This window comes from Cydia fagiglandana, chromosome 26 (assembly GCF_963556715.1).
Source record: "Cydia fagiglandana chromosome 26, ilCydFagi1.1, whole genome shotgun sequence".
NCBI lineage: Eukaryota > Metazoa > Arthropoda > Insecta > Lepidoptera > Tortricidae > Cydia > Cydia fagiglandana.
The window spans coordinates 2,274,647-2,298,515 of record NC_085957.1 but is presented as its reverse complement, the minus strand read 5'-3'; the positions used below and the strand labels follow the sequence as shown (position 1 = coordinate 2,298,515).

The 23,869-nt window shown below is 40.2% G+C and overlaps 2 protein-coding genes across 2 annotated transcripts in view; both read right to left on the bottom strand.

Moving 5' to 3' along the window:
- Positions 1–772: 772 nt before the first annotated feature.
- LOC134677584 (zinc finger protein 37-like) lies at positions 773–23,612 on the bottom strand. The gene is made up of 15 exons (XM_063536062.1): positions 23,252–23,612; positions 22,233–22,367; positions 19,633–19,752; positions 18,587–18,741; positions 17,954–18,076; positions 17,111–17,228; positions 15,639–15,737; positions 13,735–13,886; positions 10,083–10,142; positions 8,444–8,557; positions 7,091–7,222; positions 6,062–6,133; positions 4,598–4,814; positions 4,171–4,314; positions 773–3,520 (listed from the first exon to the last, which is right to left on the bottom strand). The coding sequence occupies exons 1-15, from the start codon at positions 23,396–23,398 to the stop codon at positions 3,380–3,382; spliced, it is 1,929 nt and encodes a 642-aa protein (XP_063392132.1). The 5' UTR covers positions 23,399–23,612; the 3' UTR covers positions 773–3,379.
- The window catches only part of LOC134677551 (zinc finger protein OZF-like), a 94,873-nt gene continuing 76,042 nt past the window's right edge, over positions 5,039–23,869 (bottom strand). Inside the window, exon 3 of the transcript XR_010100042.1 lies at positions 5,039–5,204. The gene's annotated coding sequence lies outside the window, so the exon portion shown is untranslated. The remainder of the gene's footprint in view (positions 5,205–23,869) is intronic.

The window sequence follows — 23,869 nt, the reverse complement described above, 5'->3', positions numbered from 1 at the left end:
AAACGGCAGACTATTTTGTACCGAAAATTTTAGACATGGCGTCTCCGATGGTTATATCCTCTAAGACTGAAAGAGAATATAAGAGTCGTACATATAATATATAGATGGTCAAGCAAATCTTGTCAGTAAAAAAAGGCGCGAAATTCAAATTTTCTATGAGACAATATCCCTTCGCACCTACATTTTTCAAATTTGCCGCCTTTTTCTACTGACAAGATCTGCTTGACCAACTATAAATAAAATCACTTCTTTATAAGTTTTAAACTTATAAAATAAATAATAGAACTAACACACTATAGCACCGCACCGCGACCTTGATGCGTCGCACCCCTAAGTGTGAGCGAGGAAGAGATATGTTTCGATCACGGATGTTATAACTTCATAGTTTCGATTTTCGCAGACAGCGAAATCGACTCCACACCAAACAAGAATAATTATATTCACGCGCGTAGTCTGTAGGGGGCTTTGATGTTTGCGTTCGCACTACCTGATTTGATCGGACAACTTAATCAGATTGGCGAAAAATTGTCTTCGTCTGCAAACCGTCCTATAGTCTGGCAAACGTCCCTAAAAGTGATTAAATTTAACTCAGGGTTAAATAAGAAATACACATCTTTTTAAATTTATTTATTACAAAATAATCATCATTACACTTTTATTTAAATTCACACGATAATATTTCTTCTAATTTCTGGGCATCATTGATTATCTGTGTAAATAAATTTGGTAATTCGCCTAAAGTAAGACCAAGAAAAGTATGCAGCGATATTGATAGCACACGCAGTGCAAGTGTTATTTTAAACGTCAAGCTCCTATGAAATGATGATGTGGTAAATAACACTCGCACTGCGTGTGCCATCAAAATCGCTGCAGACTTCTTGGTCTAACTCTATTTCGCATTTATAGAAAGATATTTGTATTATTCGCGTAAATAGGAACAATTTTTCATTAAATTACAAGTGGCAGTGCTAATATTAAATTAACTTACATACAGTGTTTATTAACATTTGGACGAACTCGCGACACCGTGATTCCAGCCTGCCGATGTACCAACTAAGCTACCGAGACCCTTTGACAGCGAATATTTCCACCATATCTCTGCCGGGGTTATTCCGGGGTCGCGATTTCGAGACAGTCAGTTTTTCCACTTTTCCTTCATGCCTAATCATTTTGGTATCTTACAGATGTTTCTGCCTAATACAACATTACTCATAGAGCCAGTAGCCTGTAGTATTTATTCAGTTCGGTGAAATTTTATCAATTTAAATAATATTCATACTTCGCAATCGAGTTCGCAAAACCGTAGCAGTTGCACATTAAGGTTGACGCATATATACGTATTTACTAAGTCAAATACAAAAACTGTTTTAAATTAATTATTTAAGATCTGTTTGCGTGTGATTACGCTAAATAAGGTATTACATCCTTGTGCTATACACACATCATTACGTTATAAGTAGGTAGAATATATTTTGTATTTCAAATATTAAGAGTAAACAAATTGAGTTCAAATAAACAAAAATTTTAAGAAGTAATATAACAATTTACTTTCCTGAAACACAAATTTAACTTTAAAATTTAAAAAATAGTGACTATGTTATCATGAGTCATGATGATGATTGATGACATATGAACGCTAACCTTTACATTCAACTGTCATTTGCTACGGTTTTGCTAGCTCGATTGCGAGATATGCTAATATTATTATACCAGGTGTGGCCTGTAACATGAGCAAATAATTAAAACATACATTGCACTCCTCAAACGGTGACACTTTTTATCAAGAACTTTAAAAAAATATGAAGTATTTAGACTCGCTATTTTTCATACTAAATAAATATTATCTTCAATGGACGCCATCGCCACGCTATATCATTGTGATTGACGTTGCTTGTCATGCCTTAAACATAACAAAATTCGTAACACATTGCGTCTTAGAATAAACTTTGAAGTGTATTAAAAATCAAACCACAACTTATTTTTAAAAGTCGCTGAACAAATGTTGGTCAGTATGAGGAGTTCAGCCTATAATTAAATTTTTTGCTCATGTTACAGGCCACACCCGGTATAAGTAAGGATAGAGTGGTAACTCCATACATCAATGTTCTTACCAAAACGCACGTTATTTCGTAGCCGACATCTATCGTCAAGTAGTGGAACTATCAGTACAGCTACTTGACACCAGGGCCCTATTTCACCATCGTGACAAATGTCACATTTGTCGACATCACTGTTACTGACGTCACAGGCCTCCATAGGCTACGGTAACCGCTTACCATCAGACGGGCGGTGTGGTTGTTTGCCACCAACATGTTAATTAAAAAAAAACTCCACTATATCGCCAGTTAATAAGTATTTATTTTGCGAAGCTAATCATAATTGTCACAAGAAATACGACAATTGTCACGAAATTCCGACACAGAACTCATTTGCTGTCAAGAATTACCTAAAGTTCTTTGAAATCTTGTGACAATTGTCATCATTATCATCATAAACATCACAAGAGAAATATCTGTTTTTTGCCGATATAATAAAGTTTTTTTAAATAATACAATGATGGTGACAAACAGGAATACGGCCCGCCCGATGGTAAGCGACAACCGTAGCCCATGGATGCCTGTGACGTCAGCAACAATGAGACTTGTCGAATTGTCGCACCTGTCACGTTGTTGAAATAGGGGCCCGATGTCACGAATGACGAAAATTTATACATAAGAGTGCGCGAATATCTACCCTGCAGCATTAATTTACTTGAACTCTATTTCCCAGGTAATAAGGGTGACGACAATTTGACTAAAATATCAATATCTCAGTTCTGCAATGGAATTCCGCTTGGTGCCCATAGAACAAAATGAAGTACATGAAAATACCTATCTAATGACGTAACTCTCATTTCTGTTGGTTTTTGGACCAGGCTCCTTTGACCATGGTCCTTTCAGAGGCAAATTTTGGTATTTACATTAGAGATGCACCGGATATTCGGTTACTATCCGGTATCCGACCTATCCGGCCATTGTTTTAACATCCAGCCGGATACCGGATAGTAACATTGCTTGATTTCGGAGTAAACAAAATTGGAATAAGAAATAGTCACGGTTACAATCGTACTCGTTTATTATTTTAAACCAATTTGAACATTCCCACTTGCACGCGCACTCATTTCGATCCTAGAAATGAGTCCGCGCGAACGTTCACTACGAAACAGGTCAAAACCTGCATAATGTGCACCTGAAAAACCGAAATATAGGTATAGTTCCACCGGCCGAATATTCGGCTGATGGTTAGGCCGAATATCCGGTATCCGGCCAAACAACTATCCGTTGCATCTCTAATTTACATCTGTATGGCTGGGCCCTAGGAGGTCAATTTAGATTTCCGTCTAAGGTCCCGCGGTGACCGTGAAGTAGACCTCACAGTTGGGAATGTTGGGTCGCCACGCGTCGAACACTATCTGGGGCTCCTCTTTGGTGAACAGATCTAGCTTTGGCGGGTCCTCGGAGGCCGGGGGCTCCTGTTTCGCCTGAAATTAAATTTATTTTTTTATTCGGTGGAACTAGGGTATAATAACCGGTAGTGACCCTGCCTGCGAAGCAGGAGGTTCAGGGTTCAATTCCTGGTAAGGGCATTTATTTGTGTGTTCATCATATATATTATATATTGTTCCTGTTATATCGGTATTTTTATGCATTTAAGTTTTTATCTATTCTACGTTATTTTATTACAGCCGTCGCAGCTATAACCGTAAATCTGAAGTTATTTGGGCCGCAAGTTTCGCACGAGTATGGTTTCTCCCCAATGTTTGTGCGGTTCTGTGGCTCTATATGGCCTGAGCGCGAATGTGTGACAGTATACCTTTCCGCAGCGCCGCTTAAGGTGCACCAGGTCCATGTCGGTCCTCATCGCTGTGCGCCCGCAACCCGCATGTTTCACAAGACTATGGTTTCTCCCCAATGTTTGTGCGGTAGTGTAGCTCGATATGACCTGAGCGCCTGTGTGTGATACTATACCTTCCCGTGGCATCACTTGACATTTACCCGGTCCACGTGCGTCCGCATAGCGGTGCTGTGCGAGAACTTGCAGCCGCATCTTTCGCACGAGTAAGGTTTCTCCCCAATGTCTGCGCGATTCTGTAGCTCGATATAGCCTTAGCATGTGTGTGTGATAGTATACCTTCCCGCGGCGCCGCTTGAGATGCACCAGGTCCACGTGAGTCCGCATGGCGGTGCTCTGCGAGAACTTGCGGCCGCATGTGGGGCAAGAGAATGGTTTCTCCCCGGTGTGTGTGCGGACGTGGTTGATTAGCACTGATTTGCCCTGAAATGTGAATCAATTACAGACATTTTCAAAGGTTATCCTACATAAACTCTAAAATACATTTTAAATTAGTTTATTTATTAGACTTTGTCTAATTACTCTCACTTCATCGATCCGATGCTTGAGCTGCCGAACGAAGCTTTAGAGTTAGGCCATGAAAAGTCTGCAGCGATTTTGAGAGCCCACGTAGTGCCATTTGCACTGCGTAGACGAAATGTGCGAAGTGCGTTGGTGAGCGAGGCTCTAGACACGAGCGCTGCGGGACAGCATCCATCTCACTCACCCTAAAGGCCTTCCCGCAGGCGTCGCAGACGTGCCTCTTGGCCGGGCGGGCGCCCTGGTGCACGTGTCTGCGGTGCTTGGCGAGGGAAGCCCTGGAGGCGAGGGCGGCGGGGCAGACGCCGCAGGCGTGCGCGCGCAGGCCGTCGTGCTGCACGGCGTGGTGCGCGGCCAGCGTGCGCGCGCACTCGAACCGCTTGTCGCAGCGCGTGCACGCGAACCTGGGGAAATTACTTCTTTACTAACTACCAAAGACATATGTAACTTCGTATAAAATGAATAAAGTCTAAGGAAAACCGTGCCTCGGAAATCAAGAAAAAGTCATTCTCGGATAGATGCCGCACACACCTTTAGCCTATAATCGGCTAGATGGTGTGACGACACCGTTTCATATTTAACAATTTTAACACATAGATATCAGTGAATGAACATGGATCAAAATGATATAAAAATAATAAAATCCTTTATCCATATATATGATTTTATTTTTGATAATTTTATAAGTTTTCATTTTGAGTTTTAGTCGTGTGTCGATAGATGGCAGTAAATTTACGGTGACTACAAAATTTACAATGACAGGACCCCTCTATACTATCTTTCTATTGCTTTTGCTAACTACCTGCGTATACAGGATGTAACAAAAATTAAATAGTCGGGTTCCATTTAAGGGCATATTCGGTATCATGTTCTAATTAGGAAAAAAAACCGACCAAGAGCATATCGGGCCATGCTCAGTGTAGGGTTCCGTAGTTACCCGTCCGTCATAAAAAGAAGATTATTAAAAAGGGATATGTGCCTTTCACCCGAGTTAAACAATCTAATTTCCGTTCTAAAACTGGTGCGATAATTTAGGTATCATGTCAAACAATTCTTTAGAGCACAGCTCATTGTACAAGCGGTAGAACATGCGTATAGAGTTGGAGATACGATAAGTGTATTTACACTACATCAGCGGTTCTCAAACTTTTTTGGTGACGGAACCCTTTCGGCAAGCGAAATATTTGACGGAACCCCAAATAAAAAGTTTTCGTTCATCACTGTGGACCAGATATACCTATAGAAGAGCTGGTTTTATTCTTATTATTACAAGTATATTTTCGCGGAACCCCAACAGAGGCTTTGTGGAACCCTAGGGTTCCGCGGAACACACTTTGAGAATGGCTGCACTACATGAATAAAATGTAACCCCATAACAATAAGGTTGTAATTTGCATTTAGTGACCGTAAATCCCAAGTAAATTTGTTTTCAACATATTTTATACGACAATTTATATAAATAATTTTATATGATATTTAAATAACCTACTCAACATTAAAAATACGTCATTTACCTAGTTATAGTAATTATAGTGATGTAGTAGTAATTATAGTTGTAGTGTAGTAGTAGTTAGTAATAGTTGTTGTTGTAGTAGTAATTGTAGTAATTATAGTAATAGTAGTAGTGTAGTAGTAGTGTAGTACTACTTACTTCAGACTCTGTTTGTCCTTGTGTTTCAAACTCTTCACTAGATGCTGACGTAAACTGTGCGCCGACTTGAATCTGCAGAAAAAAAACATGGTTATAAATATCATTCTTGAGCTTACCGTGGCGCTTAGTCAATTTGTGTAAAAATGTCCTATAATATTTATTTATTTTCACCACACCAACTCGGAAAGCCTTACTTTGGCACTTCAAAAACTGATAGCAAAGTTGCGTTTTATTCACATGTGAGGCAAAGTAATCAAATGCAAATTTTGAGTTGTTTTCTTATATTTTCTGGTAGAATTGACTTTTAAATGATGATTTTGGATGAAAAATATTTGATAACATTCATTTGGATTTGATTTGGTTTGATTTTGTTTGATATTTTACATTTAATATTTGCTTCGGGTTGGCGTGGTGAATAATGTTGTGTTTAACTTGGGGGCAAATTTTGTTTAACCCTAAAAACCCTCAAGATTCCATTTTTCGAATCTGAGCACGAATAAGATAAGATAAGATACCTGACGTCACACTCCACGCAGTAGTACTCCTTCACGTCGGTATGTTTCAGCTGGTGATGTTTGATCTGCGTCCGCGTCCGGAACCGCTTGCCGCACTCCGAGCATGAATAAGATAAGATAAGATACCTGACGTCACACTCCACGCAGTAGTACTCCTTCACGTCGGTATGTTTCAGCTGGTGGTGTTTGATCTGCGTCCGCGTCCGGAACTGCTTGCCGCACTCCGAGCATGAATAAGATAAGATAAGATACCTGACGTCACACTCCACGCAGTAGTACTCCTTCACGTCGGTATGTTTCAGCTGGTGGTGTTTGATCTGCGTCCGCGTCCGGAACTGCTTGCCGCACTCCGAGCATGAATAAGATAAGATAAGATAAGATACCTGACGTCACACTCCACGCAGTAGTACTCCTTCACGTCGGTATGTTTCAGCTGGTGGTGTTTGATCTGCGTCCGCGTCCGGAACTGCTTGCCGCACTCCGAGCATGAATAAGATAAGATAAGATAAGATACCTGACGTCACACTCCACGCAGTAGTACTCCTTCACGTCGGTATGTTTCAGCTGGTGATGTTTGATCTGCGTCCGCGTTCGGAACCGCTTGCCGCACTCCGAGCAAGAGTAGTTCTTGATGCCCTGGTGTATCCTGGGCAGGGGCACCAAAATGTAACACTTAAAGTAACGATACGAAAAATATAAGTAGCAACAAAGAGAATAGAATGTGTAGAGACGGATTGTCAAAGTAAATTATGCACACATACTTAATTACACAAAATAAAATTAAATTATGTAGCCACTGTAAATTTACTGCTATCTTTCGACAGAATATTAGAACTGTTAGAACGCCATTTGACTTTGATCCTTATTCTTTCACAGATATGTCTTCTTCTTCTTCCTCGCGTTATCCCGGCATTTCGCCACGGCTCATGAGAGCCTGGGGTCCGCTTGACAACTAATCCCATGATTTGACGTAGGCACTAGTTTTTACGAAAGCGACTGCCATCTGACCTTCCAACCCAGAGGGTAAACTAGGCCTTATTGGGATTAGTCCGGTTTCCTCACGATGTTTTCCTTCACCGAAAAGCGACTGGTGAATATCAAATGATATTTCGTACATAAGTTCCGAAAAACTCATTGGTACGAGCCGGCCACTTCCACTTCTTCTTCTACTACTACTTCTTTATTCTTTCACTGATATGTGCCGTTGACTTATTAAATATTAATATTAACGCCATCTACTCGACTATAGGCAAAAGGTATGGTACAATATTTTCGAGGGATGGCGCCATAACTTTCAGCCTACTCTCGAGTAGATGGCGTTAATATTAATATTTAACAAGTAAATTAAACTAATGATCAAAGACAAGTGGCGTCTCGCGTAGTAAAGTTTATGAGACGAGTATTGTCCAATTTTATTTTAGGAACTAAAATAATTTTCAGAAATAGTGCTTTTAGAAAAATGTCCAGAATAATCGCGATTTATGTCCCGCGTCGTTGGAAAAGTTGATAACGACTGTCTGAGATCCTCGCATATTACCCCAAGAATCAGAAGTGTCTATAATTAAAAAAGCTAAATTGTAATACGGGGTGTTTGGTACATCGCTTGCCAAATTAAAACGGCAGATAGGTTGAGTCATTTGCTATCTACTCATGCCTAGAGAAACAAAATTGGCCATGGTTTTTTTACTGTGCAAGTAAAAATTTGAAATTTACGAAAAACTGGCATAGAAGTGAAAAAATTTTTTTACGCCAAATTAAAAACTTCTAGGCCTGAGAAGATAGCAAATGACTCAACCTATCCGCCGTTTTAATTTGGCAATACATCGTTTGCATACATACAAACACCCTGTATATTCACAGCACTCACTGCCTGTGTTCCTCTAGTGAGTCCTTGTTGACGAAGGTCTTGCCGCACTGCTCGCACTCCGGCCGCTGTCCGCCGTGGTGGTTCCGCATGTGGCCGCGGTGAGTTTTGCTATTACTGACAATATATACATTTGTTAACTTGTGTAGTTAACAGCGCCATCTATCTCACCTCTTACGTACTTTATCGAGCCTAGAATCCTTAGATGGCTTAGGCCGACTTGCACCATTATACTAACCCGGGGTTAACCGGTTAAGCCTGAAGTTACCATGGTTACCAGTACAATTTGACACTGGGTTAACGGTTTAACCGTTTAACCCCGGGTTAGTGGGATGGTGCAAGTGGGCCTTAATGATCTACATAAAGGCACAGAATAAATAATAGTACTAGGTACAGAAGATCCACTCTCTAACAAAACGCGTCTGTTACGATCAGGACAGATATGGCCGCTAGGTGGCGACAGCGCCTCGCGCGGCTTATGGCAAACCCCAAAATTGGGGTCGAACGGATGTACTTTTAGCTACCTGTAGCAAAGCGACGAAATCGCGGAGTGAGACACGCCTGATAAAGGTACCTGCTTGGTTCCCTACACAGTGCATAGGTGGCGCTGTAATTAGTTTAATTATTTTAGGCTAGCTAATTTGTAATGTACTCATGACACTTTTCCAATATACATCGTAAGAAGCACACGCTGTTATGTCTCCAACTCCCTCAAGATCCTTCGACCTCCGCCCACGTGCCATCAACATTTTTATTAGAGATGCAACGGATAGTTGTTTGGCAGGATACCGGATATTCGGCCTGACCATCGGCCGAATATCCGGTATCTGGCCGCCGAATATTAGCCAGGGGAACTATACCTACATTTCGGTCTTTCAGGTACGCATTGTGCAGTTTTAGACATGTTTCATAGTGAACATTCGGGCGGACACATTTCTAGGTTCGAAATGAGTGCGCGTGCAAGTCAGGGGAATATTTAAATAGTTTTAAAATAATGAACAAGTACGATTATGAGCAAGACTGTCTCTTAAATCCAATTAGTCTACTCCGAAATCAAACAATGTTACTATCCGGTATCCGGCCGGTTAGTAGGTCACCATCCGGTATCCAGCCGGATAGTAGGTCACTATCCGCTATCAGGCCGTATAGTAGGTCACTATCCGGTATCCGGCCGGATATTAAATTTATGGCCGGATAGTTACGGAATATCCGGTGCATCTCTAATTTTTATATATTCCTCAATCTATTAAATATGTGTGAACTATATGTGACGTGTGTAGAGTTCTTATTTAACTTTATTTATAAAATATCTCCATTTATCGGGTTCTACCGCCCACATAGACTAGGGATCCTCTAGACCGAGTTTAGAGCAATTATTTCATGCAACCGATGATGCCAAAAATGCGGGGGTGCGCGGGACGAGGTGAGCGAAGTCCCGTGCCGTGATTGGTCCGTTCAAAGACACGGACGTCACACAAAGACACTTTCGACTCAAACATGGAGTAAAATTACCGTATGCGTGGCAGAGGGGGTAGCGCGACTATGCTCTGTTTGGAGGATGTTTTGTCTGTGACCGTCCATCCCTCGAAATAAGTATTGTTCTCCGTTTCATCTCATTAATACTATAAAATCTTGCACTTACTTGGAAACTTTTCCACAGAGATGGCACGTAAAGTGTGACACCAGCCCTTCGTGTTGCGTTCTGTCGACAAACAGTATATTTATACGCATTTGTTTTGATCCAATAGTTGACTGATAGAGAATGCCTTTTGGAATTAAGTCCGCCATTTGTACATTTTCCTTTATTTGTGCAATAAAGTTTAAATAAATAATTTTACAAATTTGTACAGTTCGTTTTTTTTAGCATTAGAATTAAGGTAAACAATCTTGATGTGTCTTTTAATTGAAAAACACATTTTAAAAGTAAGATACGGCAAATATGTAACATTTATGAATCTAATACGATCATTTATATTCTTCTGCTTTCATAAGTAATAGTTACTAATTTTAAAAAAGCGTTTTTGAATTAAAAGACATGTCAAAATCGCTTACCTTCTTCCAAGTTCTTTCTAATGCTAAAAAAAACGAACTATAGACTGGTGAATTAAAAGAGGGTCTTCTTTTTATCACCCACGCAAAAAGAGCGGTGTTATAAATTTGACCGCTGTGTGTGTCTGTTGCACGGTAGCTCTTAAATAGCGATTCAGGGACGAATCATGCTGTCCCTTTCTAATGTATGATACGATCCTATTCAGCTATTTAGGGTTGTCTAAATTCAAGCCCTTATCTGTGGTCACAAGACCACACGCGTGCTTTGCGTGCACGCTAAGGAACGTCAAATTCAAGCCCTTATCTGTTGTCACAAGACCAGACGCGCGCTTTGCGTGCACGCAAAGGAACGTCAAATTCAAGCCCTTATCTGTTGTCACAAGACCAGACGCGCGCTTTGCGTGCACGCAAAGGAACGTCAAATTCAAGCCCTTATTTGTTGTCACAAGACCAGACGCGCGCTTTGCGTGCACGCTAAGGAACGTCAAATTCCAGCCCTTATCTGTTGTCACAAGACCAGACGCGCGCTTTGCGTGCACGCAAAGGAACGTCAAATTCAAGCCCTTATCTGTTGTCACAAGACCAGACGCGCGCTTTGCGTGCACGCAAAGGAACGTCAAATTCAAGCCCTTATCTGTGGTCACAAGACCACACGCGTGCTTTGCGTGCACGCAAAGGAACGTCAAATTCAAGCCCTTATTTGTTGTCACAAGACCAGACGCGCGCTTTGCGTGCACGCAAAGGAACGTCAAATTCAAGCCCTTATCTGTTGTCACAAGACCAGACGCGCGCTTTGCGTGCACGTAAAGGAACGTCAAATCAAGCCCTTATATGTTGTCACAAGACCAGACGCGCGCTTTGCGTGCACGCAAAGGAAAGTCAAATTCAAGCCCTTATCTGTTGTCACAAGACCAGACGCGCGCTTTGCGTGCACGCAAAGGAACGTCAAATTCAAGCCCTTATCTGTTGTCACAAGACCACACGCGCGCTTTGCGTGCACGCAAAGGAACGTCAAATTCAAGCCCTTATCTGTTGTCACAAGACCAGACGCGCGCTTTGCGTACACGCGAAGGAACGTCAAATTCAAGCCCTTATCTGTTGTCACAAGACCAGACGCGCGCTTTGCGTGCACGCAAAGGAACGTCAAATTCAAGCCCTTATCTGTGGTCACAAGACCACACGCGTGCTTTGCGTGCACGCAAAGGAACGTCAAATTCAAGCCCTTATCTGATGTCACAAGACCACACGCGTGCTTTGCCTGCACGCAAAGGAACGTCAAATTCAAGCCCTTATCTGTTGTCACAAGACCAGACGCGCGCTTTGCGTGCACGCAAAGGAACGTCAAATTCAAGCCCTTATCTGTTGTCACAAGACCACACGCGTGCTTTGCCTGCACGCAAAGGAACGTCAAATTCAAGCCCTTATCTGTTGTCACAAGACCAGACGCGCGCTTTGCGTGCACGCAAAGGAACGTCAAATTCAAGCCCTTATCTGTTGTCACAAGACCAGACGCGCGCTTTGCGTGCACGCAAAGGAACGTCAAATTCAAGCCCTTATCTGTGGTCACAAGACCACACGCGTGCTTTGCGTGCACGCAAAGGAACGTCAAATTCAAGCCCTTATTTGTTGTCACAAGACCAGACGCGCGCTTTGCGTGCACGCAAAGGAACGTCAAATTCAAGCCCTTATCTGTTGTCACAAGACCAGACGCGCGCTTTGCGTGCACGTAAAGGAACGTCAAATCAAGCCCTTATATGTTGTCACAAGACCAGACGCGCGCTTTGCGTGCACGCAAAGGAAAGTCAAATTCAAGCCCTTATCTGTTGTCACAAGACCAGACGCGCGCTTTGCGTGCACGCAAAGGAACGTCAAATTCAAGCCCTTATCTGTTGTCACAAGACCACACGCGCGCTTTGCGTGCACGCAAAGGAACGTCAAATTCAAGCCCTTATCTGTTGTCACAAGACCAGACGCGCGCTTTGCGTACACGCGAAGGAACGTCAAATTCAAGCCCTTATCTGTTGTCACAAGACCAGACGCGCGCTTTGCGTGCACGCAAAGGAACGTCAAATTCAAGCCCTTATCTGTGGTCACAAGACCACACGCGTGCTTTGCGTGCACGCAAAGGAACGTCAAATTCAAGCCCTTATCTGATGTCACAAGACCACACGCGTGCTTTGCCTGCACGCAAAGGAACGTCAAATTCAAGCCCTTATCTGTTGTCACAAGACCAGACGCGCGCTTTGCGTGCACGCAAAGGAACGTCAAATTCAAGCCCTTATCTGTTGTCACAAGACCACACGCGTGCTTTGCCTGCACGCAAAGGAACGTCAAATTCAAGCCCTTATCTGTTGTCACAAGACCAGACGCGCGCTTTGCGTGCACGCAAAGGAACGTCAAATTCAAGCCCTTATCTGTTGTCACAAGACCAGACGCGCGCTTTGCGTGCACGCAAAGGAACGTCAAATTCAAGCCCTTATCTGTTGTCACAAGACCAGACGCGCGCTTTGCGTGCACGCAAAGGAACGTCAAATTTAAGCCCTTATCTGTTGTCACAAGACCACACGCGTGCTTTGCGTGCACACAAAGGAACGTCAAATTCAAACCCTTATCTGTGGTCACAAGACCACACGCGTGCTTTGCGTGCACGCAAAGGAACGTCAAATTCAAACCCTTATAGTGGTCACAAGACCACACGCGTGCTTTGCGTGCACACGCAAAGGAACGTCAAATTTAAGCCCTTATCTGTTGTCACAAGACCACACGCGTGCTTTGCGTGCACACAAAGGAACGTCAAATTCAAACCCTTATCTGTGGTCACAAGACCACACGCGTGCTTTGCGTGCACGCAAAGGAACGTCAAATTCAAACCCTTATAGTGGTCACAAGACCACACGCGTGCTTTGCGTGCACACGCAAAGGAACGTCAAATTCAAGCTCTTATCTGTGGTCACAAGACCACACGCGTGCTTTGCGTGCACACAAAGGAACGTCAAATTCAAACCCTTATCTGTGGTCACAAGACCACACGCGTGCTTTGCGTGCACACGCAAAGGAACGTCAAATCCACGTTTTTAGCGGTCAAAGGGATATTTAAAATGTTGTACAGCCACCCTCAGATATATCGGACCGGTCGAGGTGCTCAAAAATATATGAACACACACTTTAACACCTTGACAATAGAGGCGTGTTGAGATATTTGTTAGTGGCTTGGCCGCTCCGATATATTTGATGACATGTTTTACCTGTAATGGTCCAGTATGGAGGCGCGGTCGATCATGCGGCGTCCGCAGGCTACGCACTCGTAGCGCCGCGTGTGGATATGTGCATGCACGGTGCGGCTGTATGCCGACGGGAAGTACATGGTGCATAGCGAGCACGAGAACTGGCCCCGGGACTGAAAACGGAAACAAATATTTATTCACATCACCTATTCGAAAAAGGGCTTTTTCTTCCCCGCTAGGAGGGATCAAAGTGGCACTTTTCTTCCCTGCTAGGAGGGATCAAAGTTATACTGTACTGTTCTAGGACACGTTTTTTTTCTTTCTTGCATACTATATTTTTTTTGGTCAAATACATGGAAAACAACAATTTCCTCATAGTTGATGTGAAAAGCAGTATGTGACACACAGTATCAAAATTATTTCGTCTTGGGCTACTACACTCCCCAACTCCCCAGCCCCAAGCAAACCTGTCTTTAAACGACTACTCCGCAAGCATCTTCTGTCAGAAGAATTTAAATAATGTTCTCCGTCTTCATATTATAGGTACAATATATATATATATATATATATATAATTTATATTTATTAGTTTATCTTTGTACATCATATAAGTATTAGTATTTTATCATAATTTTGTAGGTTTATGTTATTATGTTTATATATAATATTTGACTTCTCGGTTACATTTCTCTTTATAAATTATGTATCTCCTGCACCAACATTTGTCTCTGTTTGACCCAATGGTTGACTGGTAGAGAATGCCTTTAGGCATTAAGTCCGCCATTTGTAAATTTTTCCTGTGCTTGTGCAATAAAGTTTAAATAAATAAATAAATAAAATACACTCAAGATTTTTCAACTACAAACCTTACTAAGGGGTATTCCACCTGTCCAACTTCTTTATCCAATGTGCATGTCGCCTCGTGCTCATAGTAAACGTTTAACCTCCTAAGGCCCAGCCATACAAATGAAAAATGCATAAATAGCCACAGAAATTTGAACCTACAATGTAGGAAATAGAGTTGATTTTGCGTTGTTCAAAAACTGAACGAAACAGAGCAAAAGCAACTCTGTTCCAATCGAATATGATTTAAATTTCTTTGAACTGAATAAGTACTATAGGTAGGACCTTGGGCCTTAGGAGGTTAACCTAGTATAGGGCTAGGTCGATCAGTGTAAGGTTGATGCAAATATTTATTTATTTATATTTTAGCCGCCTTTCATTTATTACGTAAGACGATTTTTGCCAGTTTTTGACCCCATCCCTGTACGAAAAAATAAGAATAGGCTGACCCCCCTCCTCCCAATATTACCATATATTACGTAAGAATCTAAAGGAAAAAATTAGTACCTACACGTTTGGTTTGATTTAGTGTTTATTTTTAAAAAAAAAAAGAGGTAGGTATGTCAGGATCGTAGCAAGTGGGAATCCGTGGTCTCTGCCTACCCCTCCGGGAAATAGGCGTGATTATATGTATGTATGTATGTATGTATGTATGTATGTATGTGTTTTCAAAAAAAACATTTTTGGAATTCTTATTTTTATATCTACAGTCAGCAGCAGCAAATGTTGCAAAGCGGGCGAGGTGTTCAAAACTACCTTGACACACTCATATTTCTCTTAACAATAAAGTCGCGTCAAGATCATTTTGAGCACCTGGCCCGCTTAGCAACTTCTGCTGCTGACTGTACAAAGGTACTGGAGCCCGTTTAAGCTCACTCTGCACCGTATTTGATAGCATAGATCACTATCTGGAAGTATTACTTTAAACGTCATAATTTCATTAAAAAAAAAATTACTTCTTTGTGATCTTACGTAAGAACTATGAAAACCCCCTCCCACCCCCTTGTAAAAAAAAGATTGGTCCCCCCCCCCCCCTAAACCGTCTTACGTAATAAATGAATGGGGCCTTAGTTAAATACTTACCGGGCTGTGCTTCCGCATATGATTCTCCAGTTTGGTGTCGAAATTGAATCCCTTGTAGCACAGGTGGCACTGGTACGGGAACTTGGCTTTGCTCTCTTCCTGCAACAAATATTAACAGTCTAGAGTGGAGTTCAATAGAAATGGCAATAGTACATTATTGCAGAGGCCGGGAAAGGGCAATTCGTGGATGAGTTTCGATTTTGTCGGACGACGCGAAGCGGAGTCCGACAAAGAAGACGAATCCACGAATTGCTATTCCTGCCGAGGCATATATAGTGCTTTTCTCCAAACATGCGAGGAAATAAGCTAAAATAATTATTATTTAACCATCAAGCATCACTCAAATCAAACCTTCACATCCAAAATGTCAAAAACAATTTCCCTCTTTAATTAATTTTTAAAAGTTAAAGTTACAAACTTATTCTGCCATTAAGTATTCGTTCATTCAATATAATTGTGCAATATAGTTGGTCAAACCAACTTTTCAGTCAGTAAGAACCAGGAAAACTATACCCATCCTTTTCTTTTGGGTGCTAGTACTAGTGTAAGACAAAGATAGTATGATTCTCTTTGTCTTTGTTTGAAATGAGAAAGTTCTTTGACAAACTATATAAGCTTTATGAACACGGATGACATTTAAAAAAAATATAAAAATAATCTTTGATTTTATTAAGCAGTATTCGCACGATCATACACGTGAAATGATAGCTGATCGGGTCGTGTAGAAGCGGCTCGCGGCAATAATAATTGGCCGTTTGCGTTTTTTATTATCAAAAAGTAAAAAACACTACAGTAATAAGTTATTACTGTAGTGTTTTTTTACTTCCCGTCCGCTAGAACAGGACAGCGATAGTTTGATGTTTTTTAATTAGAGTTTGACATTAACGAAGAACTTCCCGTAGTATTTTTGCTACAGTAAGGTGAACATTTCCGAGCATATTGGAGAAAATATAATTTAAAAAAAAATAGGCAATGAGCCGGCGATGGCGGTACGCATCTACACGTGGCCCAATCCACAGTGCGTGCTCGAACGCGGTCGAGTGTGGACGTTTATGCTCAGTATCAATTTACGGTTTTTTTTAATTAGAAATGACGAGTACGTGGCACCGTCGTTCCACCGTCTTCCTGATGCTGCTCGGCTCTTCACCCCCCGGCTCTTTGCTGGGACAATTGTTAAACAGCTACAACTAACCTCACACTGTTTGATCTGTTCTTCAGGGTTGAGCATGACGATGCGTATCTTGGTGGGGTCGAGTACCACAGTCTTCCTGATACTGCTCGGCTCTTCACCCCCCGGCTCTTTCCTGGGACAAGTGATAAACTACAACTAACCTCATACTGTTTGAACTGTTCTTTAGGGTTGAGCATGACGATGCGTATCTTGGTGGGGTCGAGTACCACAGTCTTCCTGATGCTGCTCAGCTCTTCACCCCCCGGCTCTTTGCTGGGACAAGTGATAAACTACAACTAACCTCATACTGTTTGAACTGTTCTTCAGGGTTCAGCATGACGATGCGTATCTTGGTGGGATCGAGTTCCACCGTCTTCCTGATGCTGGTTTTCGGCTCTTCACCCTCCACTGGCTCTTTGCTGTGAAAGGACGAAATTAGATATACAATTAGAAAACAATGATTGGTATGTTACCTCTCGCTCGTCCTACAAAACAGGGAACTAATTAATTAATTATTATTGCAATGTTCGTCCGCCAGAGTGCAACACCAGCGCCTTTCGTAAGCCATAGACTAACTTATAGATACTGTGCCTTAAACTATTTTTTGACAAGTTTTCACAGACAATAAAATATGACACTGATACATCAAGGCGGTTTGTTTACAACCTACCAGGAAACGCGAAATCGAAGCTATCTGCCTATGTGATTTATTTTATTTAATCGTATGGCATGCATGGTTAGGCAATCAGAGAACAGCTTTGAGGTTGTTAAGCCAGGCAACTACGTCGGGTGTCAGGGCATCCAGATCCTCAGCTGGGCGAGGATAGGAGTGAAGAGGGCAGCGCCGTAATATGTGCGCAGTGGTTTGTTCTTCTTCGCCGCACTCGCTGAGGGGAGATTCCTTCCAACCCCACTTATGTTGGAAATAATTACAGCGGCCGTGAGCTGTTCTCATCCTATTTAAACGGCACCAGATCTTACGAGTTAGGTGAAACCCTTTTGGCTATGTGATAGAGAGGTTAGATAACAAAATTTCGACTCTCGTTTGCGATAGGCCCTTAGATTGTGACGGACTGTGAAAGTGGCGCCCCCTACGCAGAGTTTCGCGTAATATTAAAGAAAAATGTAATATAATAATTATTACCTCTTCTTCCGCTTGGCCTTGGGCTGTTCCTTCTTCTTAGCCTTCCTCTTTCTCTTGGTCCCCTGTTCTTCCTTCACCAGAGGCTCTTCAGGTACCTCGTTATCAGACTTTACCGCCGTATTTCTGAAATACATACATTATAAACATTTGTTCCCTTTAATAATTCCTTGTCTAGTCTAAAAATGCTTGTGAGACGTAAACTCTTTTAGCACCTAATTCCTAACTGTAGCAATTCATTTCGACATATGTATATTATTACTGCACACTCAGGGGTATTGGGGATGGGTCTGTTTGTGTGGTAATTACTATTTCCCTGTGGTGGTGGCCTGTTTTCATTGTTCCTTGAGATTGGATGCTTATTTGTGTATTCTTAAATTACTTACTAAGTTGTTCTTACCCACCTTTTTATTTTATTTATATTGTCTTTAATGAACCTCCAGGTCTGTTTGTATCACCTCTCAGTTTCTGTATATTGTGTACAACATACGTATTATGTTTATTATGACTGTTTGTGTTCTAAATAAATCTAAATTAAAAATTAAATTTAAAATCTGACGGCTCCTGTGCTGCCCCCTATATTCCTATAGTTCATGCATGCTTCCTATAGTGAGGAGGGCCTCATATAAGTCTCACCTGAACTCCTCCAATGTAATGTTGTCCTCATAATCGTCGAAGGAGTCAAACTCCTCCTTGAGGATTTCTACAGTGGGAGGTCCTGCTGCAGGTATCGGTTCTATCGGAGGCAGGTCTATAGTGTGGAGAGCCGATTCTACTGGTCTCTTTTCGTGCTGCAACAAAAATTTATTTTTATGTAGGTCTCAAGGGCTCTTTCACAAGTCAATACAACATTTAGAGCCGCCATACACGGACTGCTCGAGTAGTAACCCAGTGATCAATATACACAGACTGCCCGAAGCAGTTGCAACTGCTTGAGCGGTTCCTGTATTGCGAATGACGATTTAGTATTGCGCCAAGACCCGCCGCGTCTGTTTGTATGTGTGTTCACAAACGATAAACTCAAAAACTACTGGATGGATTTTCATGCGGTTTTCACCTATCAAGGTTTAGGTGTATTGATCCATTATAAGTGTAACATTATTTTTTTTGTTTGATGGGAAAGAGAAAGGCAAGAAAACCACGAAAAAGATGGGCTGACGACATCGTGGAGACAGCGGGACGGGACTGGATGGATACCGCTCAAAATAGAGTAACGTGGCAAAGCTTGGAGGAGGCTTTTACCCAAACAGGGACCACAAGAAATTAAAAGAATAATCTTTAAGTAATTTGTAATGGAAATGAAAAAAATATTTGTGGAAATAAAAGGCTATAATAAAAAAAATACTTTTAACATAAATCTACTTGTAATCACTACATTAACAACATATTATAAAACAAAGTCCCCCGCCGCGTCTGTCTGTATGTTCGTGATAAAACTCGAAAACTACTTTAATTTCAATTTATTAATAGGATTAAAGGGAGATTTATCAATTAAAGGGAGAGTACTTCTGCACCACCTCACCTCTCCCGGATCACATTTAATCTGTCTAAGCCTAGATGCAATCCGATGCAGTATACAATTGGTATTTACGCATTTACTAGATAGATTTTCATGCGGTTTTCACCTATCAATGGCGATTCTTGAGGAAGGTTTAGGTGGATAATTTCAGTTCAGAACTCACCTCCAACGTTTTGTAGTAGCCAAGCTTCTTACCGCTGTTTTCAAAGGCAAGAGTATTGGTTTCCTTCAGATTCGGTGTTGAGTACTTGCTAAGTTCCGGGTCTTGGGCGTCGATGGGGAACTGAAATACAAGTATTGTCTTTAGTTTTTTTTTTTTTTATTGTGGCACTAATATTGTTTTCTTTTTTTTTTTTAAGTACATTCTTAATAATTTTAATTTTTTTATTTTTTATCCAGATTGTTAAAAATTGTAATATGATCTTTCTCTTTTCTTTTTGTACTTACCTATTGATGTACCTACAAGCACCACCAGAATTTGTTGTTTGTTTGTTTGTGACCGACACACAACTCAAAGGCTCGGTCTGAAAACCAGCGCTGAGCCACCGGCACAGCACATGCTGAGACTGAGACCTATTGCCTCACAATAATTATTAAGTACATATATGTATTAGTAAGTCTTTTTTTTTGTGGCAATAAAATATTTGAAGTTTGAAGTTTAGTATGGTAACATTATGTCGTTATTTTCAAGGTGATATTACTACAGCCCAATATCTGGGCCTTTCCTGTTCCTTATCTACATAAATGACTTGCCATTCCTTGTAAAGACCCACCATGACATAGTATTGTTTGCAGACGACACCTCACTTATTTTCAAAGTCAAACGACAGCAACAAGCTTACAATGATGTAAACGATGCTATTTCAAAGGTAGTAAATTGGTTCAATGTTAATAATTTATTGTTAAATGAGAAAAAGACTAAATGTATTCAGTTTGTCACTAGTAGTAACGTAAGGCATGTGCAAACAAGTGTCATTGTGAAGGATGAGGAATTGGAATTAGTTGATAGTACAGTTTTTCTTGGTATAACTTTAGATTCTAAACTTCAGTGGGGTCCCCATATTGCTACTCTTTCGAGTAGACTGAGTTCTGCAGCTTTTGCAGTGAGCAAAATCCGTCAGCTAACTGATGTGAAAACAGCTCGATTAGTATATTTTAGTTACTTCCATAGCATTATGGCATATGGTATTTTACTGTGGGGCGGTGCTTCAGAGATAAATACCATTTTTGTTCTGCAGAAGCGGGCTATTCGAGCAATATATAAATTGAACCATAGAGACTCACTTAGAGATAAATTCAAGGAAATTGACATAATGACAGTGCACTGTCAATATATTTATGAGAATATTCTGTATGTACATAAAAATATTGTTAATTTTAGGAAAAATTGTGACATTCATAATATTAATACTAGAAATAAACATAAGCTCGCAGTGCCCTTCACACGGCTCCATAAAATTAAAAAATCATTCATGGGTAATTGTGTAAGATTTTATAATAAACTTCCAAACCATATTACTGAATTATCAATTAATAAATTTAAAAATTATGTAAAGCGTAAACTTATTTCTAAAGCTTATTATACCACACAAGACTACATGAGTGATAAAACAACGTGGGATTAATGGTGACTCGAAATAGATAATTCAATGTATGTACTTCTTTGTTAAGTTTTATTGACATTTGTTATTGACATTTAGATTTTATTCTAGAAACATTCTAGACTAGTATTTTTTATACAATTTTTTTTATGTTTGACGATCTTTTTGTGAAATTCTTAGTATTAAATTTGATCTGTATAATAATCCAATATTACTATGGAATAATATTAACTTCAATAAATTGCTCTGATAATTAGCTTAAGATAATATATTATTATGTAAAACGTTCATAAGTGCTTGTTACTAGGCCTACATGAATAAAGTATTTTTGACTTTGACTTTGACTATCAATTCTGATAAATTCCACTACTTAATGCTACAGTTCTTTTTTTTAGGATTAGAAAGAAGGTATGCGATCTTGACATGTCTTTTAATTGATAAACGCTTTTTAAAAATCAGTAACTATTACATTTGAAAGCAGAAGAATATAAATGACCTATTAGATTCATAATTGTTACATATTTGCCTTGACTTATTTTTAAAACGTGTTTTTCAATTGAAGGGATGTTTACAAAAACAACATAACTATTCTTAAAAAAGTGTCAACTGCTCTAAGCAGTTATGTTGTTTTTGTAAACATCCCTTCAATTAAAAAACACAAAGATCGTTTACCTTATTTCTAATGCTAAAAAAACGAACTATAGATGTCGACGAAATAATAATAATAAATAAGGCAGTTTCAGGGGCCCATCTAGTAAAGTAAGCCATCTAAGTAGTAGTAGTAGTAGTGGTAGTGGTAGTAGTCCATTACTACTATTACTTAGATGGCTTACTTGACTAGATGAGCCCCTGAAAGTCAGCAGCAAGTCACCACCTGCCTCGATAACATGACATGTGTTAGCATTGTTATGACAGGTGTCCTCTCTTTACAATAGCCCAGTCTCATTGTCCACCCAAACTTCAATCCATATACTATTCACTTTTTCTATAATAGTCCCAATGCCTGCTGCGTTCATGGGTGTTTATTGTTGGTTCTACATGACATTAAAGCTCTTCAAGGGGCCTCTACGTGTTGGATCTATATCCCCACAAAAGACAGGGATTTATAGGCCCGTGAAATATAGAATGGAGATACAAATAATAAATAATTCTTGACACTTACAGGAGCACATCTCATGAGATAGTCGTAAAGCATAGAGTTGGCTTTGAGCAGCTTCTGTTTAAAGCGGACCGCCTTCTGCAGCAGCGCAGCACACTCGTGGCACAGCCATGGCGGGAGCCCATCCGAGTCAGATACCTGAAGAGAACAAAAAATGTCCATTTAGTTGAAACATATCATTCCAAAATATACAGGGTGTCCCAGAATTCGACGTCAAGCCGTAAACGGACGATAGACCAAGTCATAACAGTTATCATAAAAATACAAAAAAAAAATCCAACTCATGTTTTTAAAAAATTATGGTCACTTTAAAAATTCACTAAAAAATCCACACCCTGTAATGGTTCTTTAACTCTTGTTACTACAAATTCCATAATTTATTCTAATTTTTTTATTATTGTGTAATCTTGAATAATTACAGGGTGTGGATTTTTTAGTGAATTTTTAAAGTGACCATAATTTTTAAAGAACATGAGTTGGATTTTTTTTGTATTTTTATGATAACTGTTATGACTTGGTCTATCATCCGTTTACGGCTTGACGTCGAATTCTGGGACACCCTGTATTGCATTTGCAAGTCTCAATAAGTTTGTTTAGCTGTCGTTGTTAAATAAGATTTAATAAAAAGTGCCCCTGTGGTTATTAATCATCATCATAAATTAAGAGCTGTGCTCTTGTCAGTGGAGTAGGTATTAATAAAAAGTGATATTTAAATGGATGGATCCGATGGATAATTTATACGGGCTAGCCAAAAAATAACTGTATTCTGTTGCCAGGGAGGTTTTGGGGTTATACTGAGCAACATTTACTATGGGACATTCCCCGAAACGGTGAAAAAAAATTCGCTATTTCATACATTTTGGCCGGTACATTTTCTATGGTGGTGGTAAATTTTGGGGTTTATATACCATTCGTAATAACCTCTCTTTGATATTTAAAAATGAATCAAACTATAACTGGTTCATAATATGTCAACAACATTTTTAACTGTTTTTATATTTATTTAAAAGCTTAAAACTTACATTTAATCCAGCTAAATCCCGAAAATGTGTAGCGAACAGCGAAATACTGAACATACGCTTGTCGGTCGTCAGACAACACCTGCATATTGTTTTCTCAGGCTCAAGCTCGGGTTTATACTCTTCTTCAGACTTGAAATAAGTCTCCATTGTTGAAAATACAACTCACATTTATTTCATTGAGTTTTTGTTTCAGATGCACAGCAATAATCAAAAGCAAAACAATTGGTAAACAATATGGCGTCGCAGTGCATTATGCATGTACAAATTGAATCATTACTGTTCTGTTGTTCAAATAAGATCTATATGTCTTTCTATTACAATACATTTTCATTTGATAGATTTACATCAAATGAAAAATAAGGATAACAGCATGATAACAGCCTTACAAGATGGTACAAAGCGTTTCGTTTACTGCAAAAGTTACTACATGGCATTTAAAGAATAAAACTTTCTTGTCGTATTGCAAAAATCAACTTTATGGTTTGTTTTCACGCCGAATGTTTTAATTTTATTCGTTTGCAATACTTAGAGGCAACCCGTTATTCATCCTAATATATATTCGTGGTGGTAGGAAAATGGTATTTTTTACTATTCGATTCTAGCAGTATTGAAACGCAT

Coding starts and splice junctions, on each gene's coding strand:
- LOC134677584 (XM_063536062.1), bottom strand. CDS start 23,398: ATGGAGACTTATTTCAAGTCTGAAGAAGAGTATAAACCCGAGCTTGAG. Junction 19,753..22,232: donor ATCTCATGAGATGTGCTCCT/GTAAGTGTCAAG, acceptor CTTGTATTTCAG/TTCCCCATCGACGCCCAAGA. Junction 8,558..10,082: donor CTCTGTGGAAAAGTTTCCAA/GTAAGTGCAAGA, acceptor ATATATTGTCAG/TAATAGCAAAACTCACCGCG.